At 37.2% G+C, this 15,261-nt stretch overlaps 1 protein-coding gene across 1 annotated transcript in view; it reads left to right on the forward strand.

Moving 5' to 3' along the window:
- CWC27 (CWC27 spliceosome associated cyclophilin) overlaps window positions 1-15,261 on the forward strand; it is a 120,154-nt gene that overhangs the window by 14,059 nt on the left and 90,834 nt on the right. The window contains exons 9-10 of the mRNA XM_074569542.1: window positions 282-315; window positions 4,938-5,113. Of these exons, the coding sequence (XP_074425643.1) occupies window positions 282-315; window positions 4,938-5,113 (210 nt within the window). The remainder of the gene's footprint in view (window positions 1-281; window positions 316-4,937; window positions 5,114-15,261) is intronic.

Consider the following 15,261-nt stretch of genomic DNA (forward strand, 5'->3'; position numbering starts at 1 on the left):
AAAACATTAGTGTTTTGGCTAGATAGCTCAAGATATGATTAGAATTTATCCTGTGTTTTTAAACATTTCTAATCAGAAAGGATTATTACAGTCAAATGATAGAAAGTATGATTAATTGGTACTTTTAAGATTAATATGAGGATGATATAAATGACTAGGTTCACTAAAATTTCAAGTAGCTAACCAAACAAAATTTTTCATTGAAGAACTGTTTTTTTTAAACAGTATTTTAAATATCCTCTGGTACTTCAAAGTACTTATGATTATTTTTCTTCTTTTAGTGAAGCAGCAAGTGAAGAAGGGGATTTGAGTGAGGTAAGTAACTTTTTTTTACAAGTAAGTCTTTGATTTTTACTGTGTGTGAATTAGATTTTCTTAGGGGAACAAATGCTACTTTAGAGGTTTTTGAAAACTAACGAGCTCAAGTCAGATTTCCAGCAGAAGCTGGAGGCCCTTTCAGAGCTCAAAGGTTTGGCCATTGTGAACGTTCACAACAGAGTATGCAGTAATAACTCTACTATCTACTGTATTTTTTTAAAACTGATTACCAGATATTTCAGTCATTATATTAGGTGTATGGGAGGTTACGTATCACAGAGTGACAAACCAATAATAAAAGCACTGAAATTGCTTTTAAAAAAAAAAAGTTAAGTTTGTCATGAATAGTGATATAACTCAGATGTCGGAGGGGAAATCTGTGTATGACTGAGAGTCCTGTTAGAAAGATTTCTTCAAGGAAACAAAACTTCAGTGAATATTTATCATTTAAATTGTATTGATGAAGACTGTCACCTCTGAAAGAGAGGAAATCTGAATAACCAAGCAGTAACATTTAACCAAGCATGGAGGCTATTTTAATTACAAGGAGATTGCCATACATGGTGCAGAGTAAAGTTGCTAGGTGAAGTATGTCTCTGCCTCGAGCTGTAGGTCATGGGGGTACCCCTTTGAGTTGCTGTTGAGACAAGGGTATAATATTTGACTAAGAATGTAATCCCCCATTCCCCAAACTGAATCCTGAAAAGTACCATTTTCTGTATCTATCCACCATGCACAGCTACTTCACTGTTAGTTGATGCACAGTGGAAGTGAAGGAAAGACACAATCTATCCTATTCTTGTGCCTAAAATAAAGAAAATAGTCTGCTTCCACCCTGTTTCCTGTTGCTTTTTCTATCAAGCATATGGGTTCAGGTTTTTGGACTCTTCTCCTTTGTAATTCCTGCTGTGCAGGAGCATTTAAGTGTTAGAAGGGTTCTGAGAATGGTATTTAATGAATAATTTTTCAGATGTTCAAAACCGTTTAAGTGAACTGGATTTGCGGAATATAGAACAAGTACGTTAGGTATATTTACTTAAATTTTTATTTTTCAGACTAATTAATGTGAATGCTGTTATAGTAATGTCATGAAATAGGAAATAAGAAGATCTTTTTTTTTTTTTTTCTCTTTGTGCTCTCCTTAGATTTCATTTCATTGAAAGATCTTAGCTAGAACCTAGCATTTCAGGCAGTTTCCTGAGCCTTGTGTAGCAGTAGTAGTATTTTATCATCTCACTTGGATTTATTTCAGTTAACACATCACAGGTTCACTTCCACATTTACACAGCTGGAGCACGTTGGTAGTTTTATTGCCATCCTATGAGCAAATAATTCTTCCAGATCTCCACCAAATAACAAGTCCCTAGCGTGTAAGAGAAATCCTTCTTATTATTCCTAAAAGCCTGATCTTGCTGTTCAGGCTATTAAATACCATCTTGTTTCTCTTACTGCAGTCCACAAGGTCATACATTTCATATTTTGAGAGCTGAGTCCTTTGTATTAGCAGTACCTCATTGCTATTTGTTAAACCTCATTTTGTGCCTAAGTCATTAATGAAAACATTATATGAAATGTGTTCACAAGACTGAACATTTTTTTCCCACCAGTGACATTCCTTTGTTTCCCCTTTCTGCGCAATTTGTTTTCTTCTTCCTATTTGCCAGTTAGTTACTGAACAGTAAGTTTCATGTAGTATTATGGATAGATAAAGCTTGATGTCTGCCCTCCAATTTAATAATCTTCTCTGTGGAAAAGGATCTGAGAGTCCTGGTGGACAACAGGATGACCATGAGCCAGCAATGTGCCCTTGTGGCCAAAAAGGCCAATGGCATCCTGGGATTCATCAAGAAGAGTGTGGCCAGCAGGTCGAGGGAGGTCATCCTCCCCCTCTACTCTGCCCTGGTGAGGCCGCATCTGGAGTACTGTGTCCAGCTGTGCGCTCCCTGGTTGAAGAAGGACAGGGAACTGCTGGAGAGGGTGCAGCAAAGGGCTACAAAGATGATTAGGGCACTGGAACACCTCTCATGAAGAAAGGCTGAGGGATTTGGGTCTCTTCAGTCTGGAAGAAAGACGACTGAGGGGGGATCTTATCAATACTTATAAATACCTAAAGGGTGGGTGTCAGGAAGACGGGGCCAGGCCCTTTTCAGTGGTGCCCAGTGACAGGACAAGGGGTAACGGGCGCAAACTTGAGCATAGGAAGTTCCACCTAAACCTGAGGAGGAAATTCTTTCCTTTGAGGGTGGCAGAGCACTGGAACAGGCCGCCCAGAGGGGTGGTGGAGTCTCCGTCTCTGGAGACATTCAAAACCCACCTTAGACGCGTCCTAGATGACCCTGCTCTGGCAGGGGGGTTGGACTAGATGATCTCCAGAGGTCCCTTCCAACCCCTATCATTCTGTGATTCTCAAATGGCTAAATTTGAGTAGCCATTAGTCATTCTGACACAAAACCTCTCATTACGTTTTTGTATCCAGAGCAAAGAGAAGAATAGGACAACTCCACCCAGTTAACAACAGCAGCAAAAACTAGTACAGCTTCCAGGCAGACAGTTGTGCATTTTTGTGTCGCTAGAGGAACACCACCATCCAACTGAACAGCCACTTCCCTCCTGAGTTGTCATGTAGCTAGCTCACTCTGAGTAGAAATGTGTTAAATCTATTAGTTACTAATGAGACTCTAAAAGGTATGAGATCAGATAGAGTTAATGAGACAGAGGAGGGACTGAAGGAGGAGACTGGGCAGGAGAAAAGAGTAGAGTTGCAAGAGGGGAAAGGGTTGAGGAGGAAGCTTATGTCCTATTTTGTCAGTGTTATTGTAGGAGGAAACTGGTGAAATCCTGTGCAGAGTGGGGGGTATGGAAGGTTTGGGAAGCAGGGGATTCAGATGAGTTGAACAAGTTGAACCATTTTGTCTCTCCCATTTTAAAACACCATCAATGGAACCCCCCTCCTGCTATTCAGATTTCTGTAGTTTTTAATTAGCTTACTACTTAGCAATTGCATTTTGTCTAGCGTTGTCCATTTTTATTCTAGACATTCTCCTATCCAACTCTGTGTTTCAGTGAAATGCTCTTAAGTCCTAGCCAAATCTCAGCAAGGAGTCTGTCTTTATCCTTGGCTGTTAAACACCTCGAACACAGTCCTGTTACATTCCTTTTCTGGATTGTGCTCCCTGCCATTGAGATATGTTGTCACCCCATTTCCCTGATAATTGATCAAGTAACCCTTCAGAAATCCTTAAGAAAGTTTCATTATCTCCTCTGTCAAACAGTAACTTTCGGGGAAATTAAGTGAAATGCGTATCCTGTTCCACTTTTTCCCCTACTTAAAAAGAACAGACAGCCCCCCCTCCCACAACAACCTTTCAGTTATTTCATCAACAAAATATTCAGCTATTTTACTGTGCTGAATATTCACAGATTTCATTTTTTATTCCTGACTGGTCTTCTCTTGTCTAAATCTAAAATCTAAGTGTGGTAGTATGAAGATTCCTAAACAATGACTCAAATACAACATCTGAAATCCAGCTCTTGATTTTTCTCTTCTATTCCCAAAATCATGGCTCTTGGTTCTTTTATTATTTTTTTTTCCCCTCTCCCTCTCCATGTTTATGGACATGGTCTTCATACTACTCATCCTCCTGCCTGTCAGTCACCCAGGAATTGTACATTGTCTTTAGGGTGTTCCTCTCCGAGTGCTGACATCCTGGCAGTTTCCTGGATACAATACAGTCCTCTGTAATACCATTTCTAAGTCTGTTCTTTCTCTCTGTGTGATTAAAATTACAATCATGTGGTGTCTTATGCTTTTGCTTTGGCTAATTACCATCACTCCAAAATAAATATGAAAAGATGTACCATGTAGTATTTGAGCTGGCATCCTTTCATTAAGATTCATGCAGGCTTTCTTCTTCAAGGAAGGAAGTAATCAAACTTAGATGCCTTGCTCTAGTCAGTCATCTTCATTACTGAGAGGAATGACTGACTTCTCCCTCCAAATGTCTTTGAACCAAGGTGGTTTATCCCCCTTTGCCTTTCTCTGCTAGGCCTGGAACCATAGTATCTCTAGCGAGTTGGGGTGATTGATTCCACGGGTTTTCATGGCCTCTTTTGATCAATGGGGTATTTATAAATTCCATCATGGAGACTGATGGGCAAACCTCTTCCATCCCATCATGACTGTAGTATAGCCCTGTCTCAGGAAGTTCTTAAGTTTTGTTTTTCTTTTAGTGGAAAATTAAGGAAGTGTTTAATGTATTGCCTTGATCAAATTTTGGATTCATGAACAATGACCATACTGATACCACATTGCTATGAGGACTTCTGCAGATCTGCAACAGTTTATAGTCTAAACTAGACTGTTTCAGGTTTTTTTAAGCAATATAAAAAAAGATGTAATTTGTGTATGAAAAAATAATTAATTATCATATTTCTAATTTTTTGTTCCCTCTGAAGCAAATAAGGAGATATTTGTTCGAAAAGTTTGCTTTGAAATGAAGTATTGTTCTTTTTTTTGGTGATGGATTATCTTTGTAAGAAAATCTTTCCATATTCAACATTCTTTATTAAAAAAAAAAAACCAACTAAAGGAGAAGTTTTATCATTTTAAATCAATAAAGGAGGAAGAAGAACATGATGAAGATGCTGATAGCGTAGAAGATGAAGCTGCTAGCAATGAAAGATCTCAAATAAAAGAACGCATTGCCAAGAAGTTGAAAATAGATACAAGTGATAACGCGAAACACCAATTTCAAGAGGAAGAAACAAAGACAGAAAAGAAAACAACTAGTCGCAGGTAAGTGTTGTGCTTTGTTTTTGGTTTTGTTTTTGTTTTTCCCTTCGGCTTATTTACAGTTAAATTTTCTGCTCAGTTCCAGTTTTGCAGTTACTACATTCATAGGTTAGTATTTATATTAAAATTATTCTCACTTGCCCATCTCCAACTATAGAAGATGAAATTGCGTTTCACTTTCTCATTTCTTAGTTTCATTTGGCAGTTTAAGCCAAACAGTTAAGTTACGTTTTGTTACACTGAGCACTTATAGGTACCTTGTAGGGGAGTTTTCTTTTTCCCCCATGACTTATGAATGAAGAGTATTTATATGTATTTATCATGATTTAATTTACCTTCCTATACATTTGTAAAGTTTGAGTTTTATAGTTTCTTTATCTGCACACACGGTGGTCATCCAGCCCTGAGACTTAACAGAAAGTAAAGACTTCCTAGTCATCCATTAAAGTCTGGTTTAACACAGTAGTCATTCTTAAAGTGTACCAGTTTTTCAACACTGCAATTAATACATCATTTTTTAAATATCATCTAGGGCTGTTTTTAGAGGGTTGGAATATGTCTGTGTTTAGTAGCATAACACTGCATTCAAATTATTAAACCAGCTCTAGACAAATCATTAAGTTTCTGTAGCAGTATTCAGCTCTTTACAGACATAAAATTGTGGGTTCCAGTCGTGTAATATAGCTGTGCTGGCCTTCGTGAACATCTGTACTGATTAGTGCTCAATTTTCAATGAGTTAATTCGTTTTCTTGGAACCTTGTGTCTTGGCAATCCTTCTCCAGAGCTGACTTGGGAAATTCTGCCTAGTAATATTTATATTGCATGAAAACAATCATCATGAATGCGAGTGATATGTAGTGGGCCTGATGGCAAGCTTACTAGGAATTATTGTCCAGTATTTCAATAAACATGGGTTCGTGAAGTTACTGAACAATTAAGTCTTTGCAGTTATAAACTTGAATGTGTAAATTTACTTATTCAGTGAAACTTTCTGGGTCGTAGTAGGAGGAAGCATCAAAAAGGTAATTTAGATTTTGTACTCTAACTCTGCACAGTTATTATAAATAGCTGCCTGATGAAATTATTCACTGCCTATATTAAATTCCGCTTATGTAGCGGCTGTCTTAGATTCTCTCGTACAAGAGTTTCCTCTGAACTGAACCATTCCTCCTCTTTTCTTTTTTTTTTTCCCCCCCCGTTTGTCCCCACTGCAAATATGGTTTTATATGTAATGGCCAAGGCATATAGCCAGCATGGAAGAAGTCAGGACAGTCTGTTTGTGACAAAAGAATATCTGGTAGTCAATATAAATGCTTCACAGGTACCATAGCATTTACCATCCCTATTAATAACTGGGAAGTAAAGGCTTCGGGTCACAACATATGAAGATAAATTTTTTGTAACAGTAATACACTTTAAGGTAGAATATATATTGAAACTTTAGTTGGAAAATGGAAGGAATAACTGCAACAAAATCAATTGTTGTTTTACAGTCATCAGAAACTCACCCCTTGCAGGTTACTCTGGTTTCATATGACTATATATACCTGCTAAAAATAAACCGAACTATATCTTATTGAAGAAGAGTCTGTTGTGAGTTATGGTGGGCATTCAATCATTATCTTAATTGTAAAACAAAACTAGTTATTAAGAGAAAAGGGAAATCACACCCTGACATGTGCAACTTCACAGGTATCGATCTGATAATTTTTCCTGAAACAATTTAGTATGATTTTAAAAGCAAGATGAGTAAGCTTTGAGCATTCCATGTGAGGTAGTGTTTTTAACTCTGTGTGGCCTATATGTTTAGAAGCAGGCTGTGCTTTTATAGTGGTAGGAACACTTGCGTTATTTTGGATAATCTTTTAATATTGGTATATTACAATATACCAACTGTAAGTGTTGCTGTTTGTCTGCCTTTTTTGGAGCAGTGAAAACCCTGGTGAGAACATTGCCAAGAAAATAATTTTTATTAACCACTTTAATAAGTTCGAATAACTCCAGAAAATAAAATATTTATGAGATTTAAGCAGGAAATTCTGTGTCCTTTTCTACATCTTCTCCAGTGTTGATTTGAATCTGAGAAACACATCAGGTACAGAAGAGAAACCTTTGTAATTTGAGCAAATCATACAATAGTTTGGGATGGAAGGGACCTTTAAAGGTCATCTAGACCAACTGCCCTTCAGTGAGCAGGGACATCTTCAACTACATCAGGTTGTGCGGAGCCCCGGCCAACCTGACCTTGAATGTTTCCAGGGATGGGGCATCTACCACCTCCCTGGGCAACCTGTTCCACTGTTTCACCACCCCCAGAGTAAAAAATTTCTTACTTATATCTAGTCTGAATCTACCCTCTTTCAGTTTAAAACCATTACCCCTTGTTCTGTCACAACAGGCCCTGCTGAAAAGTTTGTCCCCATCTTTCCAATAGGCTCTCTTTAAGTATTGAAGGCCATAATGAGGTCTTCCCAGAGCCTTCTCTTCTCCAGGCCAAACAACCCCAACTCTCTCAGCCTGTCCTCATAGGAGAGGTGCTCCAGCCCTCTGATCATCTTTGTGGCCCTCCTCTGGACCCCCTCCAACAGGTCCATGTCCTTCTTGTGCTGAGGGCTCCGGAGCTGGATGGAGTACTCCAGGAGGGGTCTCACGAGAGCAGAGTAGAGGGGCAGAATTGCCTCCCTTCACCTGCTGGCCGCGCTTCTTTTGATGCAACCCAGGATGAAATTGGTCTTCTGGGCTGTGAGTGCACATTGCTGGCTCATGTCCAGCTTTTCACCGACTAGTACCTCCAGTTCCTTCTCCTCTCAATCCCTTCATCCCCCAGCTGTATTGATAATGGGGTTGCCCCAACCCAGGTGCAGGACCCTGCACTTGGCCTTGTTGAACCTCCTGAGGTTCACACAAGCCCCATTCTCGAGCTTATCCAGGTCCCGCTGGATGGTGTCTCATCCCTCAGGTATGTCAACTGCACCACTCAGCTTGGTGTTATCTACAAATTTGCAAAGGGTGCACTCAATCCCACCGAGGAGGTTCCAGTCAGTTATTTTGCAAGCCTAGATGATGTTACTGCCAAAATTCCTTGTAGTTTTGTGTTTGCTGAAGAGAAGACGCAATATACTTAATAGCTGGAGATAAATAAGCAGAGCATTTGCCATCAAAAAGTCCTGCACAATAATGGAAAAGGATATAGGAAACAAAATCTGTAATTTAATTGGGCATTAGTTTTTCCTGTCATATGATTTTACTTTTAGTTATAGGCAAAGCAACAAACCTTTATGCTTTGGCAAAATTTATGTAGTCAACAAGACTTGTGTGGTCAGATCTGTAAACTTATGTTAATCCATTTCTTTTGGAACTGTCATAAATTTGTTCTCTTTATAGAACCATGTAGTGTTAGGCACACCAGCATAGAACTCTGTTTCATGAACACTGGCTTTCTGTGTTTCATTCTTCTTTTGTCTCCATAAGAGCACCTAAATCACAATACATGAAATCTAGCGCCATTTTTTCATGGCTGTGCTATACATAACTGGGTATTGTTTCAGAGGACATATACAGGATATCTAAAAACCTATCCCCTGTTTCTCTGTTCTGCCATCTTTGAAGTTGTGCTGTGTGGCTGCTTTGGAAATTGGTGGTGGAAATTGGTACTATCTCTGCTGTAGACACCTGGTCCACAGGAAGCATATTGAGATCTGGGAGGATGATGGATAACTTGGATCCCAAAATCTGGTTATGGTTGAGATAGATGGATAATCCCTGTGGGAAATTACGTGAATATTTATCTTGTGTCGATTGAAATGGTTTTATGTCAGTATGTGGGATGAGGAATGTGAAGTAGTTTTTTGTCACAAGTCTTGCAGAAACATTGTGCTGAAGTAGTTTCCTGACTGCAGGAAGAAGTAATTCCTGGTTTTCAGTACTCTGCCTTCAGTGATTGATTAATCCTGTACCGCAATAATGTTTGTGATATTACCCATAATATTCCCCGATACAGAATAAGTATAAGCTTCTTGGAGTCAATGTACAGTTCTTGATCATGGAGGTTGGACAAATACAGATTAGCGTTAGATAGCTGTGTCTGATGGTGGAGGTGACGATTGAGAAATTTAAAAGTTCTCCAAGGAGAGCTTTTTCTCAAAAAGTACCTTCAAGTACACAGCAGCAAAATAACATCTTTAGAATTGCAAAAGGTATCGGACTTCATATGTACTTACTACCTTCCTATCTGTCCATCAGTCTGTCCACGAATATGTTTAACTGTCTGTTGGGTTTTATGGGGGTGGCTGCTAGAAACAATTTTGGCTAAGATGTAATAGCAAATTTGTAGCATGAAAGAACACAAAGATAGAGCATACCCTTAGGCATGAGATCCTGCGTGCCCAAGCTTGCATGACGTTTTATCACATTTTCAGAGACATTTGTGTAGGCATTCCATAAGCTGCGGGCTCTGCATGTGGACGGTCAATGTGCTGTGTTTGTGGCTATTCCACTCTTTCAGGGCAGTAGCAGTAGTGTTATAGCCAAATGCGTTATCTTAACTAAGAGGGTTTTATTGGATGCCTTTTTAGCAGTTGGAAGACATAGCCTTGGGTACTGCTTAGTACCCCAAGTAATATCAATTTCTAGACTTACTGTTGTCCAATTAATTGTCTGGCATCCTCTGGCATGAAAATCAAAGGCATGGTATTGTTTATTATAAATAAGGTGTTATTAACTTTGAGGTTTGGTGACATAAAGTAAGATAAATATTATCAAGTTTCATTGTCTGGCATAGTGACTTTTTTGTAAGTGTACTGGAGATGATTGATAATATGCTCCTGGGACTTCACCACCCGCTGTAGTCCAAGTGTGTGTTGATCAGAGCAGGCAGAGATGTGGGAGGGGCAAACATCAAACAAGAAGTTGGACCCACCATACATAGCTTGAAGGATGATGTCTACTAACATATCAGAGGGCCAAGAAACATCTGATATCTATCAATTGCTCATCTCATCAGGTACTTAAACGTGATAATAGAATAATTGAACACCTGAACGTATTTTTCAGAACACTGTCTTTCAACATGCATGACTTTTTCTACCAATCTGTATTAATTTGTATCAGTCCTGTTTCTTTTAATACAAATAGATTTGTGAAGTCAGAAGTTTGCATATCTGTTTCAGAGAAACAATACGGAAATAATAGACACCACCTCAAATTCATGGCACTGGGATCCAATACCACTTCTAAATGCAGTCATACTTGGAGTGCTCCAAGGATTACATTAATTTTAGCCATTTCAGTAGGCATTTGAACCTTTTATGTATGTTTTTAAAATAATTTGAAAGACTTTCCAATATTAGATAGGAAACCTTGCGAAAAAAATTCCTATTAATTCTGGCAAGTTATTAGAGAAATTTCACAGTTCTGTTTGGTTTTGTTTTTTTTTTTTTTAATTAGAAAGCGTAAACCTAAACTTCAAAGTATACAACAGCTTTTTACATGAAGGAATGTATATAGATTAGAGAAGCATTTGCCATCATTGCAATAGTAATGACATTTATCAGCATTACATTGCATTTGTAAAATGGCAGTGGCTTGAGATCATCTGCAGGCTTCAGAGTAAACAGTCCTCTTTTAGTTTGGTAATTGAAAATACTGGGTTTATATTTGTTTTCACCCTGTAGGTGGAGCTCGGGTGCTACGTATTTCTCTGTACCAGCTTTTAAAAATTTTCACTGCTTCTTGTTTGCAAGACGTGCAGTGGGCAAGTAGAATACAGTTGACAGTACAGTTTTTCACTCTACAGTCAACAATTTCAATTGCATCCTTATAATGGATGTGCTATTAAATAGCAATATGAAATAAGTGTCTGGAATAGCTAAACTACTGAGGAAGAAAAGCTGACTTTTTCTGAGTAATCAGCATCACCTGAATTTAACTCTGTGTTTTTCCTGCTGTATATTTTTGTCCTAATAATCCTATGAATTGCAGTTGAACTAAGTAATCACTGTTCTTTTTGGCTTATAAGCCATCACTGACTATCGTAAGGAGATGTAGTAATAGTAGTAGTTACTGTTAACTACTGTTGTAATTAATAGTAGCTATATTGCCACTCCCTTGCTTTCCTCATTTTTCTTATATGCATGTTGCTTGTCGTGAAATAAATCATGTCATGAAGCTTTAGACATCTGTTGTGTGTATATGTAAGTAATTACTTGCTTCATCCTTAAAGCAGAAGTCTATAACACTTTTTAAGGTGTAATTCTTCTGAATTCTTTTTCTCCATTTGTTAAAAGACAAGATGAAATAACTAGGTTACTTACAGATACCTGCACTTCGTCAAATGACTTGCATCCCCACTCATTTTGTCATCTAGGCACAATAGTAATAAAAATATTTAATGATGATAGGCAGACATGCTCACGGTCATGCTAAGTCCATTTCAGACCATGCAGTAAAAATTGCATGTATTTAAGACACCATAACATTTTCCTAGCATCTGAATAAACGTTGACACATTGAGCATGCAAGATTGCTTTCCTAAAGTGCTCTCGTAGTACTTTGGTATGGAACAGCCAAAGGTCATTTTATATGTGATCACATGGTAGTCTTTTAAAAGACCTTTAAATCAAAACTGCATATTCTCTTTGTAAATCTGCAGTTGTTATAAATGAAGAGTTGGATATTTTTTGTTCATAAATTAATAATATATAGTAGAATATTTTGTTGTAAATTAATTTACTGCGTACTTTTACCTTGTGCTTATAATGCGGGCATTATAATGAAAAGAAAAATAATTTTGGAGACTCACATAATTCTACAGTGGAAGAATTCTTGTCATTCTTGTAATTGTTGAAAATTTATTACTTCTTTGTTATTTATAACCGTGAACATTTCTGTACATCTATGGAATGTGTTCAAGGGGGATGAGACATGTCATACAAGTCTGTTGTCTATAATTGTCATCATAAGGTGGCTGTTGTCATTGCAAGGCTGTTTTCTTTGAAACTATGGAAATCCTCTGACTGGAGGATGTTGCAGAAGTTGCACCCATTTTCAAAAAAGGTAACCATCGTAGGGATGATCCAGTTAGCCTCACTTTGGTCCTTGGGCAGATCATGGAGTGGGTCCTCTTGGAACCTATTCGGGGCACGTGAAAGAGAAAAAGGGGATTGGAAATAGTCAGCATGGATTCAGCAAAGGCAAGATGAGGGAAGAACAGTAGATATCATGTAGTTTGAGCATGAAGCTAGAGTAGATGAGTTTCTGAGGTTTCCTCCGTCATGAATGCTTCTGTGATCTGTTGGTTTGTTGGTTTTGTTTATTTTGTAAAAATTGTTATTTCCACATCCCCTAGACTCTGCTGAGATCTGGAATAACAACTCCAGCAGCTCTTTAGTTGTTGAGGTTTTTTTAAATTGTTTTTAAGTTACATGTATATGTATTTAGGTATTTTATTTATGCTTCTGCTTATATAAACTTAATCAGTATATCATCTTGTGTTCAGGAAGCTACTTCTGTAGTTTCTTGTGAATGTTTTTTGTTTGTAAGTGATGGCAATGTGATGTGAATACCATATACTTACAACTACTTATTAACTTTGAAATGTAAAGTTTATCTGTTTCTGTATAGAACTGTGATATTCGTTCTTCACAATAATTACTATTTCCAATTTATTAACTATATTTTTGATCCTACTAACATTTTCCTTAACCAGGTATAACTGTTACTATCAAGCCTTGTCCAACAATACATATTGTCTCCTTGCTTTTCAGTTTAGTATCAGGAAATAGAAATTGTACGTTAATAAGACTGGCTTTTGAGTTCTTGAGTACAGACTCTCTTTGCAACTGACTTCAAACTTCACTATACCTAAAGAGCTGCTGCTGTTTTCATAACAGCAGATTCAGGTATTCTGGTAGTAATGTTTTAAGCCAAAGGAGACCATTAGATTAACTGTGTATCTCATGCCATAATTTACTGCCAGTTTACCCCTGTATTGAGCTCACTGTTTAGCTACAGTTGAACAGGAAAGGCATTCAAATGTAATCTGTAGATATCAAGAGACTGTAGGTTCGTCCATATTTAGTCAGGCAGTGTAATCTATTCCAGTATTTAGATACCTTACCCCTAACAGTACCTCATCTAGCTTTGCATTTTAATTTGTCTAGGTTCAGCTTGTAACCAATGAATTTTTTTGCTGTGCCATTTTCTGAAGTTCACTGCAGTATGCTTTATTTTCTCTTACTTCAACTACTTAAATTCCAGTTGAGTCCTTTTTGTCTTTTTGATAAGATGCACCAGTTGAGTTCTTTCAGTCTTTCACAGTAAGACATTTTTACCAGGCCTCAAGTCACTTTAAAGCTTTTTTTGTTCCTTCTCCATTTTTTCAACATTCTTTAAAGAACTTTGATCAGTAATCACTTATTAGACTTACTACTGCTGTATAGAGAGAGCAACAACTTTTTTTCTTACCTCCACCTCCATGTTTATTCATACAGTGCCCACATCAGCCCTTCTTACTGATGTTCCACTGAGATAGTTGCTAGAGCTTTCCAGATTATTTTCAATCATCACTCTCCAAGAACTAATTTCCCATTTTGTACGCTTACCTAGATTTTGGCAACTAATTGTCTTTGGATTTGGGGTTTTTTTAGCAATCCCAGTTTGCCCAGCAATCCTGATGGGAGAATTTGCTACTGTGACAGTTTGTGTGATTCACTAGTAGTGAATGTAGTACCAAGTTCCCTGGAGTGAATAGATATATTTCTAGTCAGTGTTTAAATCTCATTGGCAACTATTTTAAGCAATAACTTTTTAACCTAATTCTTACTTGATGAAGATGTTCTTTCGGCCTGTTTTGTGTTGCTGATTTTTTCAAGGACTTCCGTACTTGAAAGTTCTGAGAAGGAAGTTTTCCTGGTTTCATATATTAAGAGGGGTTATTTGGGTTGACTCTAAAATTAGCAAAGTTAACAACCAGTCAGGAACTCAGACTGAATTCTACTAAGAAACTCTCTGATAGCATTATGTCAGAATCAATATGCTACTCTGAAACTTTTTTGATTTTGACTATTGTGCTTTTTCTGTGGGAAATTTTTATTTGATTATTGTATTCTAGCTTGATTCAAGAAGTACTTTTTGTGTGTATGTAATCCAGTACCAGATTTTTTTAAAAAAGAGATATTGCCAATAAAATTGATGTAAAAATCATTTAAATGTTGAGATGAGCACATGTAAACTGGTTAGTTTTCAGTTTTGGATATGTAACGGAACTAATAGCTTTAGCTGCAACTCATTATAATAAATGCAAACCTATTGTCCTTTTATCGTTACCTCTTAATTTTGGATCCAAAAGTCTTTGTTGAAGTCCATAAAGTGCCAGGTTTTAGAATAATAGAAAACATCTGTTAGGTGTTAAAAGAATCAAAGAAAAAAACACCAAAACTGTCAAGTGGAACCAAACAGAGATTAAAATCTATCACTAGATATACTGTACTACTAGAAAGGGTTACTGCATGAGATTGTATTGACATTTGCAGTCTCTCCTGCTCTTGTATTTTTTTCATATTATGGTATCTTCAGATCTTTGTGACTATGCTGCCTGCATTTTTAATTTCATTTTCTTAGAACTTTTGAATTCTTACATATTTTTAAGTGTTGAGAGTAATGCATGTGTTTCATCTGACAGCGAGAGGTTAATTGTAAATATTTTTATTTTATTCAAAATCATTAATTCCGTACTTCAAAAGAGACTTATTTACTGTGTGATTATTGTGCTCCATTTGTATGGGTATTCTTTTAAAACTAGGAACCACCGATAGATATAAACCAGCAAATCAGCTTACATTGTTTCATTTTAACTTCCTTGAAGTGGGCCACTTTGTGCTCCACCCTAAAATAAGGGTCTAAAACTATTTTAAACAATTCATTAGATTAAGTTGAGAAATTCCAGTTTTATGCAAAAGTAGCTACTTAATCACATACTGAAATAGAACAATTACTAAGCGACTGGTGACATGAAATCAGACTTTTTTCTATTTCTGCCTTGCTAGATAGAGGAGTATATTTGAAGTCTGTTTTCTTGATTTGAAAACAGAGTGGGTAGTGATTACATAACACATGACAAAATTAGTTATATATCTGTGTAATATATTGCTAC

Source organism: Larus michahellis, chromosome Z (genome assembly GCF_964199755.1).
Source record: "Larus michahellis chromosome Z, bLarMic1.1, whole genome shotgun sequence".
Lineage (NCBI taxonomy): Eukaryota > Metazoa > Chordata > Aves > Charadriiformes > Laridae > Larus > Larus michahellis.